The sequence below is a fragment of the Ailuropoda melanoleuca genome, chromosome 15 (assembly GCF_002007445.2).
Source record: "Ailuropoda melanoleuca isolate Jingjing chromosome 15, ASM200744v2, whole genome shotgun sequence".
In the NCBI taxonomy this organism is placed as follows: domain Eukaryota; kingdom Metazoa; phylum Chordata; class Mammalia; order Carnivora; family Ursidae; genus Ailuropoda; species Ailuropoda melanoleuca.
Genome location: NC_048232.1, coordinates 174,381 through 202,025, shown reverse-complemented (window position 1 = coordinate 202,025; position 27,645 = coordinate 174,381). Strand labels below are relative to the sequence as shown.

The 27,645-nt window shown below is 48.3% G+C and overlaps 1 protein-coding gene across 1 annotated transcript in view; it reads left to right on the top strand.

The window, feature by feature from the left end:
- Nucleotides 1-27,645, top strand: part of DIP2C (disco interacting protein 2 homolog C) — a 351,333-nt gene that overhangs the window by 264,728 nt on the left and 58,960 nt on the right. The window contains exons 17-24 of the mRNA XM_034644335.1: nucleotides 765-962; nucleotides 1,424-1,625; nucleotides 10,563-10,672; nucleotides 11,770-11,850; nucleotides 18,430-18,553; nucleotides 19,013-19,134; nucleotides 20,023-20,134; nucleotides 20,221-20,330. Coding sequence (XP_034500226.1) covers nucleotides 765-962; nucleotides 1,424-1,625; nucleotides 10,563-10,672; nucleotides 11,770-11,850; nucleotides 18,430-18,553; nucleotides 19,013-19,134; nucleotides 20,023-20,134; nucleotides 20,221-20,330 — 1,059 coding nt within the window. The remainder of the gene's footprint in view (nucleotides 1-764; nucleotides 963-1,423; nucleotides 1,626-10,562; nucleotides 10,673-11,769; nucleotides 11,851-18,429; nucleotides 18,554-19,012; nucleotides 19,135-20,022; nucleotides 20,135-20,220; nucleotides 20,331-27,645) is intronic.

Genomic DNA, 27,645 nt, shown 5'->3' with positions numbered 1-27,645 from the left:
CGATTCCCGAGAGAGAGGCAGGCCCTGGGGTCCACGTCCCACGATGCCGCGATTCCCGAGAGAGAGGCAGGCCCTGGGGTCCACGTCCCACGATGCCGCGATTCCCGAGAGAGAGGCAGGCCCTGGGGTCCACGTCCCACGATGCCGCGATTCCCGAGAGAGAGGCAGGCCCTGGGGTCCACGTCCCACGATGCCGCGATTCCCGAGAGAGAGGCAGGCCCTGGGGTCCACGTCCCACGATGCCGCGATTCCCGAGAGAGAGGCAGGCCCTGGGGTCCACGTCCCACGATGCCGCGATTCCCGAGAGAGAGGCAGGCCCTGGGGTCCACGTCCCACGATGCCGCGATTCCCGAGAGAGAGGCAGGCCCTGGGGTCCACGTCCCACGATGCCGCGATTCCCGAGAGAGAGGCAGGCCCTGGGGTCCACGTCCCATGATGCCGCGATTCCTGAGAGAGAGGCAGGCCCTGGGGTCCACGTCCCACGATGCCGCGATTCCCGAGAGAGAGGCAGGCCCTGGGGTCCCCGTCCCACGATGCCGCGATTCCCGAGAGAGAGGCAGGCTCTGGGGTCCCCGTCCCACGATGCCGCGATTCCCGAGAGAGAGGCAGGCATGTCTGGCAGAAGCCAGTTGTCCCAAACAGAACGTTCCTACCGTGTGGCCAGCACGACCTCGCAGGTGCAAAGTCACGCTGTGGGCTGTGGGGCTTCCTCGGCCTCGGCAGGCCCGAGCTGCCCGTCCCGCGGTTCCCATCCGGGGCAGTGACTACGAGCTCCTGGTGGCAGAACGTTACTTCCCGGCACGTCTCCAGCATGTGCCCCTGTGCTGTTCCCTCTCTGTCCCCGCAGGATAGCCGTGTTCTCGGTGACCGTCCTGCACGATGAGCGGATCGTGATTGTGGCCGAGCAGAGGCCGGACTCCACGGAGGAGGACAGCTTCCAGTGGATGAGCAGAGTGCTTCAGGTAGCCCTCCCGCCCTGCAGACCCTTCCCTGCTTTGTGCCAGCTTCCCCTTGACCGTCGCTTCGGACGTGGCCGGCCCTCAGCTACTGGGCTCGTGTGCTCCCTGGCCATCACCTCAATGGGTCAGAAATTGCATCGACCGGGAAACTTATAACTACGCGGACCAAGGTTAGGGATCAGGGCTCTGCCAGACTGGCTCCCCGCATTCCCTTGGGGGTGTCACAAGTAATGGCTTTTCTTCTCATTTCGAGAGTGTATTTTCTTGCTCCAAATTTCCTTTCTTAGTGTGTGCAGTGTGTTCCACAAATCCCACGTAAGATTACTCGGTTTGGAGAGATAGCCCTTCTCTTGGCATCTTCACCCCACTCACGTGTTAGAGACAGTAGTCTACACAGTCTGAGTATTTGCTTCCCGTCCATCGATAACACCTGTTCTGATGTGGTTCCCTCTCTGACTTTCCAGGCAATCGACAGCATACATCAAGTTGGGGTTTATTGCCTGGCCTTGGTTCCAGCAAACACCCTCCCCAAAACCCCGCTTGGTGGGATCCACTTGTCAGAAACGAAGCAGCTCTTCCTGGAGGGCTCACTTCACCCCTGCAATGTCCTGATGTGCCCCCATACCTGTGTCACAAATTTGCCTAAACCTCGACAGAAACAACCAGGTAGGGCTCATGGGCTGGAGGGTTGTGCGGAGTCCAGTGGCTCTTGGGAACTGGGAGCTGTGGGCGCCATGCCTGTTGGGGGTGTTCAGCCCTTGTCCTTTCCTGGGTGCGTGTTCCCAGGGTGCGACCCTGCCCCGCCTGAGGGTGCAACGCAAGGGCTCTGCTAGGACAGCACGGAGTACAGGGAGCCGGGCAGGTGCAGAACGCTGGGAAGGAGCTCCTGGGTCTGGCCAGGGGCGTTTTTCCAGGCACAGAGCCTTGCAGCCTGGGTTTATTTGTGCACACGTTACAATAACACCTGTTTCACGTGGCTAAGTTAGGGATCAAAGTAGCTAACTTGTGGAGAAGCTGCTTGGAGCATGTGAGGAACCCTACAAATTTATTTGCAACATAGATACAAGAGTGAATGTGTGTTTAGCACTTGCGGCTTGGGGATATATAATTATCCATTATCTGACTTTGTCTTCCTGGCAGCTAATCGATCGCGCTCCTCAGGGTTGCACACAGTTTTCCGTGAAAGGGGATTGATCACAAGATTGAGGAAGGTGAAGGTTCAGCTCTTCTGCCAGCGACTGACAGGAGGTCCCAGGGATGCGGGGGCGGCAGGGACGCGCAGTCAGGCTGTGTTCTAGAACGAAAGAGGGAGCACCTGGCACGGCGGCCACAGTTTCCACGTGTTGCACACACGAACTCCTCTCTTCTCATGGGGCCTGTGTGGTGGGCGCTCTTCTGTCCCCGTTTCACATACGACACGTTCAGGGACTGACCCAATAGCTGTGTGTCCACCCAGCTCAGCGTGGCCGCGGGCACAGTTGATGGAGTCAGCCAGAGGCGGTTGGGTCACCACGGGGCGCAGTCCACTTGATGGTAAACACAGGGACTGAGGCCCAGGCCCCTAAGAGAGATTGGAGGAGAGGGTGGGTGGTCCCGTGCGGCTGCGGTGAGGCTGCTGGTGCTGCAGGAGGACGGGTCACCCCTCGCGTAGAGCATGTGTCGACCTACCTCCCTGGCTGTCTCTCCCTGTGATGCAGAGACAGTCCCGTGTCCCGTGGTACGTAGATGAGGCAGCATTTTGTTCTCTCCTGCCAGGAGGAGTGGATTCTCGGGGAACGCGTACGGTCACTATCTGCTTTCTGGGCACAGTAGCTCTGTGGTTTTCATCCGATTTCTGTGCTATTCCTGGTTTCCTTACATTCCAGATTCCCTTAACTAATACTCTCCTTATTCCTCTTTTCTCTCCGTCGCTAGTTTATATCATTGTTGCAGGAAACTGTAAAGTTACAGCTGACGAAGTATACATTTCCTTAAATTCAGTGGGCACAGGACTTCAAGTGGCCAGCCCCCCAAGCACAACACATTGCCCTTCCGTGGGCATATTGGAAGGAGGAAGAATCACGTCGTTGGTCTCCTGTTATCTCAGGGCATAAACAGCCATGGGAGGGGGAGAGCAGTGGCTCCGTCTGGGTGTGTGTGTCTGTGAGTGTAATGGATCATGGCGGCGGGGTCACTCAGAGGTGACTGCCCTCTCCCCGTCCCCTGCTCACCTCCATTCACCATCACACACCGCGGCCCCAGGGCCTGGCCACCAGTGGTCCTGGGAGAGGAGAAGCCCACGTGAAACCTGTGGGTCACAGTTTGTGAACCCAGGACAGGTGCTTACAGTGGGGGTCGTTGGCAAGCTTGCTTTACAGTTTCAGGGCTGCTGGGCTCAGTTTACCTGCCAGATGTCAGGAATCCGCAACCAGAGGAACCTGGCTGAGTGAAGAGGCCCAGACTGTCTGCTCTGGGAGCAGCATCAGGGCGCCTGAGGATGGCCTTCTTCCCTTGAGTGAGCCCAGAACGGATGAGGCGAGGGCTGGGCTGCTCGCATATTGCCGCTGCAACGGGGTGAACGAAGCTTCATGTGATTGATTTAAGGAAACAGTTCTTTAAGAAGGTATTTGGTGTCGTATCTGTTCTTGAAAGGTGATGTAATTCTGTGTCTGAAAAGAGCTGTTTTTCACAAACACTCATGGCAGCTGTGAGGTACTGGTCCACTTTCCTCCCTCGGCTGATGACCCGTAATGGACCTCAGACAGATGGCATTTCCCCAAAGCCTCGGTTTCCCTAAGTGCAACGAAGGAGCTGGACGAGGTGATTTCTAAGGCTCCGTTAGGATAGACACTTCACGACTGTGGACAAGTACTGGCTGGAGCCGCGCAGGCGTTTAGTAGGGCCATTTTTCCATGATGGTGTTGCTGGAGGCTTCAAGCAGAGCCCCTAAAATTGAGATAATTTGTAGACAACCTAATTGCCTCTTTACTGGATGGATTCATATTTGCTCAACTAACAACTCTGTGTGTTTGAGTGTCTTAACTGAGCACAAGTGTTAAAAGCTCAACCAGGACAAACCTACGCCACGGCATGTCATAGTGCAATTCGCAAATATTAGATCCAAGGATACAGTATTGAAAGCGGCCAGGGCAAAGAAATTTCTCACGTACCAAGGCAAAGGTATCAGGATTACGTCAGACCTGTCTACAGAGACCTGGAATGAGAGAAAGGCTTGGGGGGGCATTTTTAAAGCTCTTTCAGAGAAAAACATGCAGCCAAGGATCCTTTATCCAGCAAAGCTGTCATTCAGAATTGATGGAGAAATAAAGACGTTCCAAAATCGCCAATCATTAACCAATTTCGTAACCACGAAACCAGCCCTACAGGAGATATTAAGGGGGGCTCTATAAAGGTAAAAAGGCCCCAAGAGTGATACAGAGCAGCAAGTCACAACCGATACAAAGACTTTAAAGAGAAATGGCATCATTAAAATCATATCTGTCAATAATCTCTATCAATCTAAATGGCTTAAACTCTCCCATAAAACGCCACAGGGTTGCAGATTGGATAAAAAGACATGACCCATCCATTTGCTGTCTACAAGAGACTCATTTTGAACCCAAAGATGCATTCAGACTTAGAGTAAGGGGATGGAGTACCATCTTCCACGCAAATGGACCTCAAAAGAAAGCTGGAGTAGCAATTCTCATATCAGATAGACTGGATTTTAAACTAGAGGCCATAGAGAGAGATACAGAAGGGCACTATATTATTCTTAAAGGAAGTATTCAACAAGTGGATATGACAATTATTAATATATATGCCCCCAACAGGGGAGCAGCAAGATACACAAGCCAACTCTTAACCAAAATAAAGAGACATATAGATAAGAACACAGTAATAGTAGGGGACCTCAACACCCCACTATCAGAAATAGACAGAACACCCTGGCAAAAACTAAGCAAAGAATCAAAGGCTTTGAATGCCATACTCGACGAGTTGGACCTCATAGATATATATAGAACACTACACCCCAGAACCAAAGAATACTCATTCTATTCAAATGCCCATGGAACATTCTCAAGAATAGATCATGCTCTGGGACACAAAACAGGTCTCAGCCAATACCAAAAGATTGAAATTATCCCCTGCATATTCTCAGACCACAACGCTCTGAAATTGGAACTCAACCACAAGGAAAAACCTGGAAGAAACTCAAACACTTGGAGGCTAAGAACCATCCTGCTCAAGAATGACTCGATAAACCAGGAAATCAAAAAACAAATTAAACAATTTATGGAGACCAACGAGAATGAATACACAACGGTCCAAAACCTATGGGATACTGCAAAGGCAGTCCTAAGGGGGAAATACATAGCCATCCAAGCCTCACTCAAAAGAATAGAAAAATCTAAAATGCAGTTTCTATATTCTCACCTCAAGAAACTGGAACAGCAACAGAGGGACAGGCCTAACCCACTGACAAGGAAGGAGTTGACCAAGATTAGAGCAGAAATCAATGAATTAGAGACCAGAACCACAGTAGAGCAGATCAACAGGACTAGAAGCTGGTTCTTTGAGAGAATCCATAAAATTGATAGACCACTGGCAAAACTTGTCCAAAAACAAAGAGAAAGGACTGAGATTATTAAAATTATGACTGAAAAGGGAGAGGTCACGACCAGCACCATTGAAATTGCAAGGATTATTAGAAACTTTTATCAACAGCTATATGCCAAAAAACTAAACAATCTGGAAGAGATGGAGGCCTTCCTGGAAACCTATAAACTACCAAGACTGAAACAGGAAGAAATAGATTTCTTAAATAGGCCAATTAACTATGAAGAAATTGAGTCAGTGATAAACAACCTTCCAAATAATAAAACTCCAGGCCCAGACGGTTTTCCTGGGGAATTCTACCAAACATTCAAAGAAGAAATAATACCTATTCTCCTAAAGCTATTTCAAAAAATAGAAACAGAAGGAAAGCTACCAAACTCATTCTATGAGGCTAATATTACCTTGATCCCCAAACCAGGCAAAGACCCCCTCAAAAAGGAGAATTACAGACCGATTTCTCTAATGAATATGGATGCCAAAATCCTCAACAAGATCCTTGCTAATAGAATCCAACAGTACATTAAAAGGATTATCCATCATGACCAAGTGGGATTCATACCTGGGATGCAAGCATGGTTCAACACTCGCAAATCAATCAATGTGATACATCATATCAACAAGAAAAGACTCAAGAACCATATGATCCTCTCAATTGATGCAGAAAAAGCATTTGACAAAATACAGCATCCTTTCCTGATTAAAACCCTTCAGAGTGTAGGAATAGAGGGTACATTTCTCAATCTCATAAAAGCCATCTATGAAAAGCCTACTGCAAGCATTATTCTCAATGGGGAAAAGCTGGAAGCCTTTCCCTTAAGATCAGGAACACGACAAGGATGCCCACTCTCGCCACTATTATTCAACATAGTACTAGAAGTCCTTGCAACAGCAATCAGAAGACAAAAAGGGATCAAAGGTATCCAAATCGGCAAAGAAGAAGTCAAACTGTCTCTCTTTGCAGATGACATGATACTCTATATGGAAAACCCAAAGGAATCCACTCCCAAACTATTAGAAGTTATAGAACAATTCAGTAAGGTGGCAGGATACAAAATCAATGCCCAGAAATCAGTTGCATTTCTATACACGAATAACGAGACTGAAGAAAGAGAAATTAGGGAATCCATCCCATTTACAATAACACCAAAAACCATGCGTTACCTTGGAATTAACTTAACCAGAGACGTAAAGGACCTATATGCTAGAAACTATAGATCACTTTTGAAAGATATTGAGGAAGACATAAAAAGATGGAAAAATATTCCATGCTCATGGATTGGAAGAATTAACATAGTTAAAATGTCCATACTACCCAGAGCAATCTACACTTTCAATGCTATCCCGATCAAAATACCGAGGACATTTTTCAAAGAACTGGAACAAATAGTCCTTAAATTTGTATGGAACCAGAAAAGGCCCCGAATCTCCAAGGAACTGTTGAAAAGGAAAAACAAAGCTGGGGGCATCACAATGCCGGATTTCGAGCTGTACTACAAAGCTGTGATCACAAAGACAGCATGGTACTGGCACAAAAACAGACACATCGACCAATGGAACAGAATAGAGAACCCAGAAATGGACCCTCGGCTCTTTGGGCAACTAATCTTTGATAAAGCAGGAAAAAACATCCGGTGGAAAAAAGACAGTCTCTTCAATAAATGGTGCTGGGAAAATTGGACAGCTACATGCAAAAGAATGAAACTTGACCACTCTCTCACACCATACACAAAAATAAACTCCAAATGGATGAAAGACCTCAATGTGAGACAGGAATCCATCAAAATTCTAGAGGAGAACATAGGCAACAACTTCTATGACATCGGCCAGAGCAACCTTTTTCACGACACATCTCCAAAGGCAAGAGAAATAAAAGATAAAATGAACTTATGGGACTTTATCAGGATAAAGAGCTTCTGCACAGCCAAGGAAACAGTCAAAAAAACTAAGAGACAGCCCACGGAATGGGAGAATATATTTGCAAAGGACACCACAGATAAAGGACTGGTATCCAAGATCTACAAAGAACTTCTCAAACTCAATACACGAGAAACAAATAAACAAATCATAAAATGGGCAGAAGATATGAACAGACACTTTTCCAATGAAGACATACAAATGGCTAACAGACACATGAAAAAATGTTCAAAATCATTAGCCATCAGGGAAATTCAAATCAAAACCACACTGAGATACCACCTTACGCCAGTTAGAATGGCAAAGATAGACAAGGCAAGAAACAACAATTGTTGGAGAGGATGTGGAGAAAGGGGATCCCTCCTACATTGTTGGTGGGAATGCAAGTTGGTACAGCCACTCTGGAAAACAGTGTGGAGGTCCCTTAAAAAGTTAAAAATTGAACTACCCTATGACCCAGCCATTGCACTACTGGGTGTTTACCCCAAAGATACAGACGTAGTAAAGAGAAGGGCCATATGCACCCCAATGTTCATAGCTGCATTGTCCACAATAGCCAAATCATGGAAGGAGCCGAGATGCCCTTCAACAGATGACTGGATTAAGAAGCTGTGGTCCATATATACAATGGAATATTACTCAGCTATCAGAAAGAACGAATTCTCAACATTTGCTGCAACATGGACGGCACTGGAGGAGATAATGCTAAGTGAAATAAGTCAAGCAGAGAAAGACAATTATCATATGATTTCTCTCATCTATGGAACATAAGAACTAGGATGATCGGTAGGGGAAGAAAGGGATAAAGAAAAGGGGGGTAATCAGAAGGGGGAATGAAACATGAGAGACTATGGACTATGAGAAACAAACTGAAGACTTCAGAGGGGAGGGGGTGGGGGAATGGGATAGACTGGTGATGGGTAGTAAGGAGGGCACGTATTGCATGGTGCACTGGGTGTTATACGCAACTAATGAAGCATCAAACTTTACATCGGAATCTGGGGATGTACTGTATGGTGATTAACATAATATAATAAAATAAAAAAAATAAAATAAAAGACCTTTAACCCATGAGTCCGGCCAGCAGCAATGTTACAAACATTGAGAAAACCCCGGGGGTTAACAGTCCCTGGGATACATTGTATCGGAGCTGCGGGAGGGGAGCAGGGAGGAGCCCGCTCCAGGGTTCAAATCAGGAGGCAGTGAACTGTGTAAGTGTGTCCGCACACACACCCACCTCATTCAGCAAGGCAGGGAGACCCTCAGTCCTTGGTAGGGGGACAGATTTTGCAAATAAATGGCACAGGAAAGCACCTGTCTCCAAACAGTGTTTAGAAAAAGATAATTCTTAAATCCACGTTGGGGAGAGACATGTAAAGTGCTCGCTTCCCATCCATACCACTCCGGCAGAGACAAACGTTGAGGAAGGCGGGACCGCCGGCTGGCACCTCGGAGCAGTCCTCTACCCTCGTTTGAATTCTTCAAAAAAATCACCGAGAATACTTCAAGTCAGTTTAGGCCAGAGTGGCTTCCCAGGACTGTCCTGCCCACCTTGGTCACAGAGGAGACCTCAGGACGCTTCACCCACAGACCCCAAGGCAGGAAGCGAGGGGCCCGTCGGCAGGACTCCCTGGCAAGCCTCGGCTCCATCCACAGGGCAGCCACGCTCAGTGCGCGTGCACCACGCTGCCTCGTTTCCTTCTCGTTTTGTTAAATATGAAATCATCATCCCGTCTTCAGAATTTATGTACTGTGAGCTAAGAGAAGAAAGTTCACACACAACGATGCAAACATAATGGGGTGGAGTCTGTGAGGCGTGTTCTGTGATGACACGGAAGCCAGTATCAGGGCTCCTAGAGATCGCGTAACATGAAGATTTCAGTCCTACCTGGAAGCCCCAGCCTTCTCCTGCGTTGTTGTGATGTTGCCTAGTTTATGTTAGCCCAGGTCCGGCTGGCCACGTGTCTGCAGAGAAGAATGGGGCCTGCTGCCCTGGACAGTCCCCTGCGGGTGTCACCCCTGCCCTGCCCATCTTCCCAGGGCGGGCTGGAGCCCGGGGTGCCTGGCAACCGCTGGCCCTCACCCCTCAACCCGTGTCTGAAACTTTCTGAGCTGTGATAAACAGCTTTTCATGTGTGATAACACAGTGCAACAAATGTCCCGATTTAGAAGCCTGTAAGTCGACCTTCCATAAAGGGTTAGTAAGAACTTTATTCAGTGGTGACTGGTATCTTGGTTATTTCTATTGCCTTCTTTAAACTCCCTCCCTGCCTCCCCTCCTCACCTCCATCTCACGCGCACTCACGCGATGGCACGGTCTCCTGGAACGGTGAACCCTTCCCTCTTCAATGTGAGTACGTGTGTGTGATGAAAACACAGTGAATGGTAGCATTTTGAGAAACCTAGAGGGTGCCTAGGGTTTCTTGTAGTTAGAAATTTTGCAAGAATTTCTGCAATTCTTTAAGAAAGTTGTTTCTTTCATTGAAAAAGAAAAGAAAGTATCTGCCTTTCTCCTGTGGAAAGAGCATTGGTAATCGAGTCCGTAACGGTGTTGTAAGAGGAACTTTGAACGGGAGCCTCTTGGCTCCGTTGTCTGCCTCTCCGTGGGCCTGGCTGACAGCCCAGAGCGTTCCATCTGTGACTGAGCCTTCAGCAGCGTTCTTCCCTGTGTTACGGGACGTATTTGTAAAACACATGCAGCACTTTGTGTCCGCGGTCACTCAGACGGCCGCTCGGCGACACTGGCCAGCACCATACACGTGATCCGGAGCCCTGAGGGCCTGGCAGGAAGGTGCGTCTGTGTTGATTCCTTATCAGTCTTCGGCGTTATTTCTCACAGATACTAATGTGCATAGGTCCCAACATTCCTCCAACTGGAGAATATCGGCAGTGGGATTTGGCGAAAGCCTTGTTTCAGAACTGTAATCGAGACCTGTTCGAGTTTGCCATCATTCTCGTTGTTGGGACACCATGGAAACCCTGTTGTAATAAGATTTTCTCAGAGCCTGGCCTTTGAAAGGGTTTCCCCAGGGTGAGCACCACGTGAGAGGGCCTGTTGTGTGTTCACCTGATTCCTCGTGTTCTTTCCAGAAATCGGCCCTGCCTCTGTGATGGTGGGGAACCTGGTGTCTGGGAAGAGGATCGCGCAGGCCAGCGGCAGAGACCTGGGCCAGATCGAAGACAATGACCAGGCCCGCAAGGTGAGCATGAGGCCGGGCTGCCCTCCGAGCCCCGTGTCCACAGGCTGCTGCGTCACAGGCTGCCAGTCCCGTGTGTATCGTTGGCCTCTTGTGTCCTGCCCCCTTCATCCAGCAGACACACCGTATCACCTCACAAGGAAGATGTGTCTGTTGGGGTTGGGCCTCCGGTGGTACTTGCTTCTCCTCTTCCCACCAGCCCTGATTTAATGCCCAGACGGCCTCACGGCAACCTGGTGCAAGGCTTCAGAACCCAGCGGGGAACCAAGCGTCCTTAACATGTCCTTGGGGGCTGGAGGAGAAATCTGGGGCCGCATCCACCGTACACATCGCTGGGCTCGTCTCCCCGTTATAACCGCTCAGAGTTGAGGGCGCTGATGAGTCACCAAGCGATGGCCCCAGTCTGTGTGAGCTACCAGGAAATGTGACAAGATCAACCACTTCGAATATTGCCAGTTTGGTAACAAATAGAATTACATTCATTGAAAGCGCTTGGTCCCCATGTTCCCATCTCAGAATACATTTCTATTAATGAGGTAGATTAAGGGATATGCCTGGGTGTTTCCTATGACCGGACATGAGGTGGGGCTGATCTTTTTTTCGCTGTAGACCGAGTCCATGTGTTGCTTACAACCTGTGTGGTTGGCAATGCCATTGAATGACCTTGGGGAGTGACCGTTCTGAATGGCAAATAGAAGAGAGCCCGTTTTAAAAACAGGGTAGATCTCGTTCTGCCGTTCCAGCCCCCAGAAATCACCCTCTTCTGGAAGCCCAGGAGAAGGGATTTTCTGTGTTGGCTGCTCCGTCTGTCAGGGGAATGCCGTTCTCCCAGCCCGGGCAGATGGCAGGACACGTCCCTGACCAGGCATCACGCCACCTCCCTGTCACTGGCACGTCCAGATCCGGTGCAGTGCATTCCAAGTCGTCCAGGGAAAACCCCGTAAGCCTGGCTTAGTCTCCCAGTTTTGTTTGACAGGGATGTCCTCATTCCTCTGTGGGAAAGCGTGCTGTTCTGAGCCACCCTGACAGCACTGAGACGATGGGATGTCAGTGTGACCGTGGTCTGTTCGGATGAAGCTAACGGCTGTGCTTTCTTCCAGTTCCTGTTCCTCTCGGAGGTCCTGCAGTGGAGGGCGCAGACCACCCCCGACCACGTCCTGTACACGCTGCTCAACTGCAGGGTGAGCTCGCGGCACGCGAATCTCGCACTTGCCCCCGGCGGCTTTCTCTTCCTCCCGCTCAGTCCTTTCGCTTCAGTGTCATGTGTCGTCCTCCTCCTTTATGTGTACCTTTTTACATGATTTTAGCGATTTTTTTTGGTGATATCCCCCCCCCAAAATAGGGAACAGTTCAGATCTATTAGGTATTTTTGTCTTTACTTCTATTAGTAAGCTACTTTTCTGTAAGTAGAAAGTGAGGGTTTCTTTGTAGACTTCCATTCTGGAGAATGAAGGTCATTTCTGTGTTACAAGCTCAGTGAAGGTTTGTGTTGACATTTCATGTTGGAAAAGCAAACTCATCCAGTGCCGTTCCACAGTGGAGCTGGAGGATGAGACCTGAACTATGCAAGCAAGTAGTAGTAACAATAAAAGCTACACGTGAACGTCTTAATGTACTTACCTTTTCTTTGCTGTGGAAATAAAGCCTGACAAGTAGGTTTAGGCCTTCCATGCAAAATATCAAAATCTTCGTGTGCAAAGCTACCTCTTGCCATTTAGAATAATCGATTAGAGACAAGCAAAAGGTAATGCCAGCCCCATAACTGAGTTTCTCATCTGGACACCCAGTTATCAGACAAGTTTCCATGTGGTGCAGCTCCTGGAATCCAGCTCAGGTCCTTACCATCGATGTCCCAACGATCTCGAGTTGTCGTGCCTGCCGAGGTGACCCAGTAGGTCACTTGTTCCTTGGATCTGTTCAAGGCATCTCCCAGGAAGAGTCTTAGAAGGTGTTCCTGCCACCCTGGCCTCCGTCAGGGGCGTCTGCCCTTGGGCCCGTGAGGACCTGTTCCCTGGATTCACTGTCCTGTGCTCCCAGGTGCATGGCAGTGGGACGCATTGCATCTGGGCTCCTGAGGATCCGAGCCCCTGGAATTGCCTGCTCTGCTTTTCTGCCCTTCCCTCCATTAGCTCTGTCCACAGCCTGTCCATGCAGGAAAGACTCTGCTGTCCCCCATCCTACTCACACTGCTGCCTTGCCAGTGGTTCGCGGCTCTGCAGTGCCACCCTAATTTCCCTGCCCTCCACATGTGTCCTGGAGACCGTCCTTCCTGTGGTCTCTCAGTGGCCCTGCGGAGATTTCCAGCATCCCCTCCAGAGGGATGTCCCAGAGGGATGACCGTCCTCTGCCCCCGGGAGGGTCATCTGCTCAGACCCCCCTCACTGAAGTACTTCTGCCCCCTGCTTAGCTTCCCAGATGCTGCCGTGGTGTGGTGTGCTAGGTATGACGCGGTGTCCTCCATAGACTCAAGCCGCGAGACAGCAAGGGGCAGGTCCTCATCACCCCCCAGCCCTCCCCAGCACGGTGCCCGTGTTCTCTCCTACTTGCAGTGGGGTTGAGAAGGGAGGGTGAGGATCCGTGCCAGGACGCCCTGGAACCATAAACAGGCAGCCAAAGGAGTCAGAGACCCCCCTGCCGCACACACAGACTCAGAGATGCCGCGGGTGTGTTCATGAAGGACCTGTACCAGCAGGGAGGAAGACAGAGCTGTGCTTACCACATCCAACTGCAGGAGTGCCCATGTGAGAGCAGAGCCCTCAGCTGGTCCCCTGGGGCGACACCTGCACCCTGGGCTCTGCCTGAGCTGCTCTGACCTGGGTGATGGGTGTCCCCATCCCTGACCCCGTGGCCACGGCCATCCGCATAGCTAGATGCTGGATCGTTGGGGGAAGATGAGTCACCAGAAGTGACTCCCGCTTCGTTAGAGACAGCAGAAAATTGGATGGGGTGAGGAGGAGGTCAGAGCTGTGAATGGGTCCGCGTGGAGAAAGGGTGCTTCGCGCGGCTGGCTTCCATTTGCACACAGCTCTGGACGTGCCCGCAGCGGCATACTGAGCCAGTTGGTTGCCCGAGCCTCGGTGTTCATCCCCAGCCCCTCCAACCTCCCTCCCCCCGCAACATACGAGTGCCAGGCCGGGGCTGAAGGCTAGAACCGCCATCTTTATGGTTGTGGTCCCTAGTTTTTGCGCAGGGCAGCACTACCGCATACGAGGGTAGCACAAGCCACACGCATAATTCTGTGTTTCCTAAAAGCAGTATTTTAAAAAGAAACTGGTGAGAAACTTATCTCTGTGGATCCAAAATATTGTCAGGCCCGCATGTGGCCCCCTCATTTTCCTGCTGGCCTCCGTCCTGCAAGGGGCATTCTGTCGGTCGTGCCTTTGGCGCCTTGACAAGGCTCCCGTGCGCCGCTGGACCGTTGGCTGCTGTGAGGCCAGCTTCCTGCTTGGTGCAGACAGATTGGTTCCTATGCTCTCCCCCACTGCCAACGCCCTCGGGGGGTAAGGGATCTGCCAGATTTATAGTAGGAAGTGGGGCTCTAATTCATTGCAAATCATGGAAAGCTGCGCGTTAGAACTTCTTTCCATACAAAAGACCATCTGTTATTTTTTTTTTAACCTGGAAGAGAAATATATCCTCCTTTATTTTTTTTTAATGATTTTTTTATTATATTATGTTAATCACCATACAGTACATCCCCGGATTCCGATGCTTCATTAGTTGCGTATAACACCCAGTGCACCGTGCAGTATGTGCCCTCCTTACTACCCATCACCAGGCTATCCCCTTCCCCCACCCCCTCCCCTCTGAAGTCTTCAGTTTGTTTCTCATAGTCCATAGTCTCTCATGTTTCATTCCCCCTTCTGATTACCCCCCTTTTCTTTATCCCTTTCTTCCCCTACCGATCCTCCTAGTTCTTATGTTCCATAGATGAGAGAAATCATATGATAATTGTCTTTCTCTGCTTGACTTATTTCACTTAGCATTATCTCCTGCAAGTAGCACTGGTTGTATTAATAATACTTCAGCTTGTGCTCGGGCTCCCGCCTTTCCCCTCCTCACCCACCTCTGATGCTGTAGTCCGCTCGGAATTTACTTCATGGTTTGTGGGCATTTTCTCTGCCGAGTTTCGTCTTCACCTTATTGCCAGCCAGCAGCGATCTGTGCCCTCAGTGTAACTGCTTTAGCCTTCGCGGCTACTTCTTCTGTTACTTGTTATTATTGAGGCTTGAGCCCGTGATCGTCTTCCCAGTTCCTTGACCCGAGAACCCTGACTGAAATTCCCGGGGAAGAGCTGGTGTAGTGCTGTGCGTGGTGCGCGTACGTGGACGCAAGATGTTATTTTTTTTTTAACAGAAACATCAGCCAAATCTTTTTAAACTTTTTTTTTTTTTACTTGTAGCAACTTCTTTAGAATTTTAAAGTATAAATCCTATTTGGCTTTTTCTTAATTCCTACTGTTTTTTCATTCATTATTTAATTTCATGTAAAACTTCAAAAATGGTGCCTAAATTCACAGTCCTTGACACTGGAATTTGTTGACTCAGGACCGGGGTTGGGTGGTGGAGACCCTGACCTGCCACCCTGTCATGACCCCACCCGAAACCTCCTTTAGGAGAGGTCAGCCCTGATTTCCCCAATGAAGTGGTTTATACCAGACTCTCCTGTGTTCATGGAAACCTCGCCCTTTCCCGTGGATGTTGATGGGGGCCAGGCAGCTGGTGGCCAAGGATCACAGGCTGCCATTTTGTGGGCCATGCGCCTGTGGTCCCACGTTGTTCAGAGCCAGCTCCAGTGGTGTTTCTATGGAGGCGGGAGGTTGTGCGGGAGCTCCCACACGGGAGCCTGGGGCCGCGTGGGCTGGCAGGGGTTCCCTCGAGGCAGGGTTGGCCCACAGGGGAGGGGGGGAGACAAGCGCTGTGCTTGGCTGTGCTTGGCAGCCGGTGGCCCGGCACCCCCTGTCCCAGCACAGCCCCTCCGGGCGGCATGGGGCAGCATTGGTCTCCAGGCATCCTGTGGATGAGTCCAGAGTCACCCCGCCCTCAGGGCCTGCTGCGTGGGGTGGGGGCTTTCCCGCCGAAATCCGTGATTGGCATCGTGAACTGATTCAGAGGTCGCTAAAGATAAAGGGCAGCATCATACTGATTAAATTTCACCTTTTCTGAAGTGTATCGGTGGGAATTGTCACACACCAGGGCCAGCAAGTCTTTTCAGACACATTCGTGGCTGCTGGTTCTGAGCTGCAGGCAGGACTGGCCTCGGATCTCCTGGAACTAGGGAGAAGGTCGGCTCTGGAGGCAGGAGTGCTTGCCACCTGAGATAAGACAGGGGCGCCATACCAGCGGCCGGAGGCTAGTGACAGAACAGCAGGGTCTAGCTCCGTGGGGACGGAAGGGTGAACCCCTTCTGCCAACGCCGTCCCTGTGGCTTGCCGCCACCTGCCAGCAACGCGGCCTGTCCCCACCTGACGGTCAGGAGGGGTGCTGGCTGTCCCCCCAGGACAGGGGGTGGACAGTCCCCACCACCACCAGCACAGGGGTGGAGCCAGCCCTGGGCCCCCCCATCACTGTGCCCGTCTTCACTTTGAACTGCTGAAAGGACATTTGGGTCAACAAGCACGTTCATTTTGGCTCCGAGGCACAGGTGTGGTCTCCAGGAGTGGACACTCAGTGTCCGATGTTGGAGGGTCCAAGCTCTCACGGCGTGGCTGCATCTCCCGCTCCAGCCCCTGGGGCTCTGTTTACCCCGCTTTGCCGCACTCTGCCGTGGCTCTCCCATTATCTGACATTTTAACCTTCCTCAGAAGAGAGACAATGGAGGGAAACGTGTGCGACGAGAAGGTTCCGTTCGGAGACCCGTAAGCGGACCCTGTGCCCCATAGGAGAGACCAGTCCTAGCCGGTGGGAAAGGGCCAGACTGAGGGCAGCCCCCTGGTGGCCCGGGTGCTGCTCATACACCGGTGAGGGGAACGTGTTGCTTCCTGGAGCTCGACGCAACAGTCCGATTAGTTTGTGAATGATTTTGGCAAACACGGAGCGCTGGCGTTTGTGTCCTGATGATAAAAGGTCCCACCCGCCACCCGGAGCAGGTGTTTCTAACCGATGGGCCATACTAACGGGAATTCTAACATGTCCCCAGCATCTCCCATCACTAGAGCACCACTGTCCGTTTGTAGGGGACCCCAGGGTCTGGCCGCCTCTGTCCACTCAGCATTACCCACCTTCCACACGAGCTTGCTCACCGCTCTTCCCTTGGGACTTGACTCTCCGCACGTGACATTTGCATCGAGTCCCTGAAAATCACAGTGTCTCGCTGTTCTTCCCGCTGCCGCTGGACCGCTGGCTCGCTCCATCGGAGCAAATGGTGTTGTCGAGATGCCCCGGGGCCACGTTCAGTGTGTGGAGCCTTCCCTGCCCCGGATGCCATGGGCCGGCACGCCCGTGGCTCCGGGAAGGCCCTTCACCCTGTGGATCACTTTAAAATAGGGTTTGAGGGGTGCCTGGGTGGCTCAGTCATTAAGCGTCTGCATTCGGCTCAGGTCATGATCCCGGGGTCCTGGGATCGAGTCCTGCGTCAGGCTCCCTGCTCAGAGGGGGTCTCCCTCTCCCTCTGCCTGCCACTCCCCCTACTTGTGCTTGCTCTCTTTCTGACAGATAAATAAAATCTTCTTAAAAATAAATAAAATAAGGTTTGATTGTGAAGAGCGTTGTTTCTATTTTATTTATTTTCTTCAACTCTTGATTTTGAAATAATTATAGATCCTCAGGAAGTTGCAAGTGTTTTTAAGGTGTTTTTTGTTTCAAATGTGTTTTCCATTTGTCTCTCCATGTTTACAAAAGTCTACATAAAATGGATTTGATGGTTCGTTTTTCCCTTTACTGTTCATTGTTGTTTTTGTTTTTGTTTTACTGTCGCCTTGTTTTGTTTGATTGTTTTTAGACCTTTTCAACTTCTGATGTGGTGTTTCTTAAAAATATTTTCAATTTGTCTAATTTTCCTATTCATTTCCCCGACTCTTAACTGCTCTTGACAATTACACTGAAGTCCCAGAATTACCAGGTTGACTTTTTTTTTTGTAAGTTTAGCTATTTTTTAGGTCAAGTAATTATTTTTTTTAAAGATTTTATTTATTTGAGAGAGCATGTGAGTGGGGGGAGGGGCAGAGGGAGGGAGAGAATCTCAGGCTGACTCCATGCCGGACATGGGGCTCAACCCCACAACCCTGAGGTCATGACCTGAGCCAAAATCAAGAGTTGGACGCTTCACTGACTGAGCCACCCAGGCACCCCCAGTAATTTTTTAAAATATTAATTATTGGGATGCCTGGGTGGCTCAGTCCATGAAGTGTCTAACTTCGGCTCAGGTCATGATCCCGGGGTCCTGGGATCGAGTCCTGCGTCGGGCTCCCTGCTCAGTGGGGAGTCTGCTTCTCCCTCTCCCTCTGCCCGCCCCATGCTTATCTCAAATAAATGAAATCTTTTAAAAAATAAAATACTTTTTGTTAACACAAGCGTATCTAGATGCCTCTTCAGTGCTGCCCTTCTTGGCCAGTGAGAAGGAGAGGGAAGTGACCACTAATGGCACAGGGTCTTCTGGGGGGTGGCCGGAGTGTGCAAAAACTGACGACCGTTGGTAGTTGCACAGGTGAGCAGAAGCAGTAACGTCCACGTTACGTGGGATTGGCTGGTACCTGCAGTCCGTCATCTCAAGAAAGCTGTATATTCAAAAACACGTCACCCACTTGTTCTTGCAATCCTCAGGGTACGATCGCGAGCTCGCTAACGTGTGTGCAGCTGCATAAACGTGCCGAGAAGATCGCCGTGATGCTTATGGAGAGAGGACACCTGCAAGACGGGGACCATGTGGCTCTCGTCTACCCACCAGGTGAACAGGCAGGAGGGGCCCCTCGTCGCCCTCGCTCTGGCCGCTGACCGGTGGTTCTGCGTTCTGTGCGGCTCGCTGCATCTGCGTACGGCCGCTTGTGGGGGTGGTGGTGCGTGCTGTGCGACGCGAGGGCATAATGCGAAATTTTGCAGACGTTTGTATCTAAGTGTGTTTTATTACGTATCGGAGGTAGCTCACTGAGTTGATAGTCATTAAATCCTTCACTAAACCGATCACCGTAGAGTTGAGTAATTCCTTAGAGAAACGACAGATATTAAACCTGTGACCGCGTTGGCACCTTGTACCTGAAGGAACAGGCCAACGGGAAGTGTTAGCCGAAGCCCCACAGAGCTCGGGGGCAGAGGAGACGCGGCCACCGGTCTCGGTGCCCCGGGCTAGGACCTCTGCTGACGGGCATTGCCTGTGTCGACTGAGAACTTCTGCTCTTCTGCCATCTAGGAATAGACCTCATCGCAGCGTTTTACGGCTGCCTCTACGCCGGCTGTGTGCCAATAACCGTCCGCCCCCCACATCCACAGAACATCGCAACGACGCTGCCGACCGTGAAGATGATCGTGGAGGTAACCGTGCCTGGAAGTGCCGGGCCTCCCCTGCCAGGACCCGAGTGCCGAGGCTTCTCCATCACAGAGCCCAGGGAGGGCGGGCTCTGGGTCCGGTGGGGCAGTGCGGCCTCTACCCCCTAGTTCGGGAAGTAGGATTTCAGCTCGCTGGGGCCGCGTTGCTGACGCCTTGGGATTGGAGAGCCCTGTAGGAAGTAACTCCTCACCCATGGCACCTGGACAGACAGTGGGAGCTTTGGCACCAAACTGGTGAAAAAGTCATATATTTTTCTTAATATTTATTTAAGTAATCTCTGCACCCAGTGTGGGGCTCAAACTCATGACCCCGAGATCAAGAGTCACACGCTCTTCTCACTGAACCAGCCAGGCACCCCAAAAGTCATTTTTTTAAATTTCTTTGCTCAAGTTTTGGAAATGTCCCGTTCCTTTTTTGAAGTATGGATTCATTTTAATTTTTCTTATGCTTGGGGAAGTTTAAAAGGATTAGGATAAGTTTTTCCCCTTGGAGGAGGAGCAGCTTAGTCTGGGGACAGCACACGCGAATTCTTTCAGTGGTGGTGTTGGAGGACGGTCAGGGCCATGACTCCTTTTAAGAAGTAGTGATCGTGTCCGTGGGTGTACGTGGCAGCTTTCCTAGGACAGAGCTCCCCACGGAACGGTTTTCGGGATGCTCCTTTCTGAGCATGTTCATAACTGGGTGTCCCTCAGCTCCAGAAATGCCCAGGACCTCAGTGTCCGTGAGCTGTGTGTGCTGTGGTCAATTTCTGGCTTTCTCAGGCCTCCGGTGGCCGCCGCCGGCTCTGCGGGAGGCAGCCTGGCCAATGGCGTCGGGCTGCGTAGCGAGCAGCGGCTCGCTCCTTTCTGAACGGCGTGTTCTCTGACCGGCAGGTAAGTCGCTCTGCCTGCTTGATGACAACACAGCTCACCTGTAAGTTGTTACGGTCCAGGGAGGCAGCGGCGGCCGTAGACGTCAGGGCGTGGCCCCCCATCCTGGATACAGGTTAGTCCTCGAGCCCGCCGATACGTCCGTGTGCTCGTCTGCTTTTCCACCGGCTCGGAGACGCTAACGGCTTTGTTCTGCTACAGATGATTTGCCAAAGAAGCGGCCTGCCCAGATCTACAAACCTTCCAACCCAGACACGCTAGCTTATCTTGACTTCAGCGTGTCCACGACCGGGATGCTCGCTGGAGTGAAGGTGAGAAACGTGGTCGCACGGCGTGTGGTTACGAGCCACGGGGGGCTTGTCCCTTGATGTTCTTCGGGACTCTAGCAGGCACTAGAAGGGGCATGTGAGACGGGTGCGTCCCTGCCCTTCCTGAGGCTGTAAAATGCATGACCGTTTCCATGGTGACCTAGGCTGGCCTATTCCTTTCACGCGTTCCAGCGCTGTTTATTAGCCCCTAAGAAAGAACTGCACGTGTTCCTTCCTTGCTGGTTCTCAGGTCCCGGCGCCCTGTTACAAAACTCCGTGCACTGGGGTGTCTTGCTTTTTTAGCTTGGGTTCCATTCTGGCTGGATTACTGCCCGCCACATGGACCCTTGTTCCTACCAAAGACTGGAGCGGCAGTTCACCCTGAACAGCTCGGGGGGTTAGGAGCACCCCTCCCCTGCCATGCAGTCGATTTAATCCACGTATGACTTGTGACTCCCCCAAGACTTAGCTGCTTCTAGCCTCCTGTTGACTGGAAGTCTTACCAGTGACACGAACAGTCCTTAACACCTATTTTGTGTGTTCTGTGTATTATATACGTATTCTCACAGCAAAGTAAGCTGGAGAAAAGAAAATCCTGTTGAGAAAGTTACGAGGGAGAGAAGAAACGCTTACGGTCCCGCGCTGTAACCAACCCGTATGTAAGGGCCGGCGCCCACAATCCCGTGTTGTTCAGGGCTGCGCCGTGCATGCACGTCACCTCGTGAGGACCCTCAGGGCTCGGGCAGTGTCCCTGTCAAGGGACTGGTACGTCCTCTCTAGCCTCAGGAAGCCCTTGGCCCACCCTTGGAATCTGACCCCTCCATTTGTGTCATTTACCTCAATTCTCTTTTTCTGCTTTTTTTTTCAATTTTTTATTATTGTCGTTAAATACACATAACATAAATTCACCCTAATAACTGACCTAAGCGTACACGGCCTTAAAAACACGCTGTGGAGCCACCTCCACTGTCCACCCGCATAACTCCCCGCATCTTAAATAACTGAAACTCGCTACCTATTAATCAAGAGCCCCTGTCCCCTCCCCCAGCACCCACCATCTCCCTTCTGTCTCTGGGATTTTGACGACCGGGGACCCCATAGAGGTGGAGTCCTGCAGCGCTGTCCTTTTGTGACTGGCTCGTTAAACGTACCGTAATGTCCCAGGGGTTCATCTGTGTTGCCATGGGGGTCAGAACTGCTTTTTAAGGCTGAGTTAACCTTCCGTTGAATGTATTCACCCGTCACCGAACAGTAGGGCTGCTTCCAGGCGTCAGCTCCTGTAAGTGACACTGCTGTGCGCGTCCATGTTCAAGCATCTCCTAAGACACTGTTTCTGGGTCTTCTGGGTACATGCCAAGAAGTGGAATTTGGGGTCGTACGGTCATTTTGTTTAATCTGGGAGGTAACTGCCATGCTGTTTTCCATGGTGGCCGTACCATTTCACCTTCTCCTCATCCTCGTCAACTCAGCGTTTTCTGGGTTTTTCTTGCTTTTATTTTTTAATAGTAGCCATCCTAATGGGTGTGCAGTGGTATCTCATTGTGGTTTTGATTTGCACTTTCCTAGTGATTAGTGATGTTGAGCATTATTTCATGCCATTTGTACATCATCTTTGGAGAAATATCTATTCAAGTCCTTTGAGTCAAATTGTTTGTTTTTTATTGTTGTTGTGGTTGAGTCTTAAAAATTCTCTATCTATTCTGGATATTAAACCCTGAATTTTCTGCTAATCTGTGGATTGCCTTCTTAACCTGTGGATAGTGTCTTTTGATGCACAAAATTTTTAAATTTTCATAAAGTCCAATTTTGTCTTTTTTTTTGTCCTTTGCCTTCGGTCACACCCAAGAAATCATTGCTAAATCTAGTGTCATAAACGTTTGTCTTGGGTTTTCTTCCAAGAATTTTATTGTCTTAGGTCTTACATTTCTGTCCTTGATCCAATTTGAGCTAATTTTTCTGTGTGGTTTTAGATAAAGGTCCAAACTCATTCTTTTGCACGTGGAGATCCAATTTTCTCAGCGCCATTTGTTGAGAAGACTGTCTTTCCCCTCATTGAATGGTCTTGGCACCCTTGTCAAAAATCAATTGGCCAGGGGCGCCTGGGTAGCGCAGTCGTTAAGCGTCTGCCTTCAGCTCAGGGCGTGATCCTGGCATTCCGGGATCAAGTCCCACATCGGGCTCCTCCGCTGGGAGCCTGCTTCTTCCTCTCCCACTCCCCTGCTGTGTTCCCTCTCTCGCTGGCTGTCTCTCTGTCACATAAATAAATAAAAATCTTTTAAAAAAAAAAATCAGTTGGCCATAAATGCAAGGGTTTTTTTTTTTTTTTCTGGGCTGTGTATTCTCTTCTACTGATCTGCGTGTCTGTTTTTGAGCCAGTACTGCACTGTTTTGACTACTGTAAATTTGTAGTAAGCTTTTAAATCAGGAAATGTGAGTCCTCTGTTTATTTTCAAGATTGTTTTGGCTATTCAGATTTCCTTGAGATTCTCTTTGAAGTTTATGATGCATTTTCTACTTCTACAAAAAATATCATTGAAAAATTTTTTTAATTTAAATTCAATTAGCCAAAGTACAGTACATCGTTAGTTTTTGGTATAATGTTCAATGATTCTTTAGTTGCAAATAACATTCAGAGACTGCATTGAGTCTGTATAGTTTAGGGTAATATTGACATCTATGAATATGGTATGTGTTTCCATTTATTTATGTCTTTAATTTCTTTGGCAATATTTTATAATTTTCATTGTACAAGTCTTTCACCTCCTTGGTTGAGTTAATTCCTAAGCATTTTATTCTTTGATGCTATTGTAAATAGACTTGTTTTAATTTCCTCTTCAGATTTTTCATTTAATGTATAGAAATGCAAGTGATTTTTGCTTCTTGCTACTTTGGTGAATTTGATTTTTAATAATTTTTTGTGTAAAATATTTAGTGTTTTCTATATATAAGTTCATCTTATCTGTGAACAGAGATCATTTTACTTCTGCCTTTCCATTCTGAATGCCTTGCATTTATTTTTCTTACCTAATTGCTTGGGCTAGAACTTCTAGTACCATGTGGAATAGAAGGGGTGAAAGCAGGCATCCTTGCCTTGTTCCTGATTGTAGAGGTAAAGCTTTGAAACTTTTATGGCTGAGTATGATGTTTTCTGTGTTCTCCATATGGCTTTTATTATGTTGAGGCCCTTTTTTCTATTCCTAGTCTATTGAGTGTTTTTATTATAAAAGGTTGTTGAGTTTTGTCAGAGATGATCATGTGGGTTTTTTTTCCCCTCATTCTTTTAGTGTGACCTATTGATTGATTTTTTTTAAAAGATTTTATGTTTAAGTAATCTTCACACCCAATGTGGGGCTCAGACTCACACCCTGAGATTAAGAGTCACATACTTCTCCAACTGAGTCACCCAGGTGCCCTAGTATTGGTTCATCTTTAAATGTTTGGTTCATTTTAGCAGTTAAGTCATTGGGTGCAGGGCTTTTCTTTGTTGGAAATCTTCTTTACTGATTTGATTTTCTTACTGCTTGTAAGTTTATTCAGATTTTTTATTCTTCATGATTTAGTCTTGGTAGGTTTTGTGTTCCTTCGTGATAATTTGTGTTTCAGTCTTCATGAAGTGCCGTTTCTCCATGTCGTGTAGGTTGTGCATTTGTTCATAATACTCTCCTGTCATTAATTTTATTTCTGTAGAATCCATAGTAAATGTCCCTACTTTCATTTCTGATTTTAGTAATTTGAGTGTTCCCTCATTTTTTCTTAGTCCATCTAGCTAAAGGTTTGCTTTGTTGATTATTTCAAAGAACCAACTATTGTTTTCATAGATTATCTCTACTATTTCTCCACTCTCACTTTGCTTACCTCTGTTCTAATCTTTATTATTTCCTTCCTTTTGCTAGCTTTGGGTTTAATCTGTTCTTCTTTCTCTCATTCCTTAAGTTGTAAAGTTAGATGTGAGATCTGTCTTGTTTTTTAAGGTAACTGTTTATATAAATTTCTGCATTAACATTGCTTTTGCTGTGTCCTGTAAGTTTTGGTATGTTGTATTTTCATTTGCATTCATATCTAAGTATTTTCTGATTTTCCTTGTGATTTCCTTGTGGTTATTTAAGAGTACATTTTTTTAATTTTGCAAGTTGTGGGTTTTTCAGTTTTCCTTCTGTTACTGATTCCTAACTTCATCCTGTTGTGGTTGGAGAAGATACTTCATATCTTTTTAAATCTACTGAGACTTAATTCGTGGCCTAAAACATGGCCTATCCTGGAAAATGACCCAAGTGCTCTTGAGAAGAGTGTGTATTCCATTGTGGTTGAGTGTTCTTTATGTCCCTCAGATCTCTTGGTTTATTGTGTTAAGTCCCCTATTTTCTTTTTTTTACATGTCTTCTTTCTGCTTGTTCTGACTGTTATCGAGAATAGGGTATCGAAGTCTCTGTCACTGAAGAAACGTTGGTTTCTCCCTTTAGTTTTGTCCATTTTTGCTTCATCTTTTTTGGTGGTCTATTGTCTGGTGTGTAGATGTTTATAATTGTTAAATCTTCTTGCTGTACTGAACCCTTTATTAATATGTAATGCCCCTCTCTGTCTTTTGCAACCGTTTTGGAAGTCTGTATGTCTGATATAGTTTAGCTACCTCTGCTCTCTTTTGGTCTCTGCATGGAATGTCTTTATCCATTCTTTCACTTTCAAACTATTTGTGTCTTTTGATCTAAAATGAATCTCTTGGGGGCTCCTGGATGTTGCAGTTGGTTGGGAGTCCAACTCTTGGTTTTGGCTGGGGTCATGGTCTCAGGGTCATGAGATCAAGCCCTGCATCGGGCCCACACGCAACAGAGAGTCTACTTGGAGTATCTCTCTCCCTCTCCCCTGCCCCCCAACCCCTGTATGCTTGCTCTCTCTCTCTTTCTCGCTCTCTCACTCTCACAAATAAATAAATCTTTTTTAAAAATAAATAAAATGAGTCTCTTGTAGGCAGCATTTGTTTGGATTGTGTATTTTATTCACTCTGCCAATTTCTGTCTTTGGAGTTAATTTGTTTATGTTTAAACTAATTACTGGTAAGAAGGGACTTCTGTGGGGCGCCTGGTGGGTGCAGTCGATTAAGTGACCAACTCTTTATTTTAGCTCAGGTCATGATTTCAGGGTCGTGAAATCGAGCCCCATGTTGGGCTCCCTACTCAGTGGAGAGTCTGCTTGAGATTCTCTCTCCCTCTGCCCCCTCCCCTTACTCGCACTCTCTCTCTAAAATAATTTTTTTTAAAAAAGTGAAGGGACTTCTGTCACCTTGCTCATTTTTTTCCATATGTCTTGTAACTTTCCTGTTACTCATTTCCTGCATTACTGTCTTGTTTTGTGCTTAGTTGATTTTTTGTAGTGAAACCTTCAAATTCCTTTCTCATTTCCTTTCATATATATTCTACAGGTTTTGTCTTTGAGGTGACCATGGGGATTGGGTTGTGCAGCCTACAGTTGTAATTCTCCAGTTTGGATTATTCCTGCTTAATTATTCCTGTTCCATCTCTACCTCTCTCAGTTGCTGATGTCACAAAGTTATATCTTTATACACTGTATGGCCTAAAATGTGTAGTAATAATTCTTTTAAATACATTGGTCTCTTGTTATGTAGGGGGGGAAAAGTGGAATTTAAACCCAAATTTACAGTAACAGTTTTTTGACTAATTGTTTTGTTTTACCTTATTATAAATCTCTTAAATCATGTAGAAAATGAAGGGTAGAGTTATAAAGTATTGCTATGATTATACTTGCTTTTTTTTAAGACTATTTATTTTAGAGGTGGGGGGAGAGAGAGCAAGTGGGGGAAGGGGCAGAGGGAGAGAATCATCTGACTCCCTGCTGAGCATGGAGCCCGGCACAGGGCTCAATCTCGCCCCACACAGAGGTCATGACCTGAGCTGAAATCAAGAGTCAGACGCTTACCCAACTGAGCCACCCAGGTGCCCCAGGATTACAGTAGCTTTTATAATTGCCTTGTATTTACTTTACTGAGATCTTAATTTATTCATATGACTTCGAGTTACATCTAGTGTCTTTCTGTTTCTACCTACAGGACTTTCTTGAGCCTTTCATGGCAGGTCTAAATGTCATGAGTGCCCACAACCTTTTCTTTAATGGGAATGTCTGAATTTTTCCAAAATTAACTGCCATTGCCCAAGCCTTCTTCTGGAAGTTACAAGCCTTAACAGACTCCAGAGCTCCAAATAGTTTCATTTTCTGCCCACACAATTGTTGTCTGGTTGCTATGGAGACTGTCTTCCCAGAGTCCTCTCCTCTGCTTTTCAATAGAATCTGAGGGACCACACCAAATAAAGTGGAATATAAAATAAAATAATTCTTCAAAAGCCTTTTTTGAGAGAGAGAGAGAGAGGGAGAGAGAGCATGTGTGGGCGGGGGGGGGCAGGGGGAGAGACAATCTCAAGGAGACTCCACACTGAGCTGAGCTCAACCCCAGGGCTTGATCTCACAACCCTGAGATCATGACCTGAGCTGAAATCAAGAGTCGGTCACTTCACCAACTGCACCACCCAGGTGCCCCTTCAAAAGCCTTTTGGAGTACAGATTTCTTTTCAGAGCAGGATAAGTGATTTACCATGGTGCTGAAGGTGGCCTTGAGCCGCCTCCGATCACAGCAGAAGGGAAACACACCCTTGGATCCTACCGTTGTCACGGTCTGCAGAAGGGGAGGCTGCAGTGTTACGTCTTGATCCGATAGGTTCTTCTGCTTGAAGCGGAGAGAAAGCGATCTATGCTGTTACTTCATGGGGATTCCGCGTAATAGAAGTGTAAACCCTAGTAATCCCAGAGAGATGGGTAATAGACTTCCTCTCACATTTATGAAAGCTTTCTTTTTTAAAGATTTACTTATTTATTTTAGAGAGCGAGAGAGTGGGTGCAAGGCGATGGGGAGGGGCAGAGGGAGAGAAAGAGAATCTCAGGCAGACTCCATGCTGAGCATGGAGCCCTATGCAGGGCTCAATCTCACGACCCTGAGATCGTGACCTGACCCAAAACCAAGAGTCGTCTGTTAACCGACTGAGCCACCCAGGTGCTCCTCAAATTTATGGAAGTTTTTATTAAACTTTTGCAATTTAGTTTGTTTGATGAGTACCTGAGATGAAACATACTGTGATGTCATTTAATGAAAACCCATATGCCTTAAATACCAAGAGGCGTAAACAGAGCTGAAATCATCTGGTTGATAGTCTTGTCCTGATGGAAATCCCCTCTACCTCTTTGATTGCACTTGTCACCGTGTTTCTTGGAAATGTTAATTCAATTTCAGCTTTTGGACAAAAATGTCATCAAG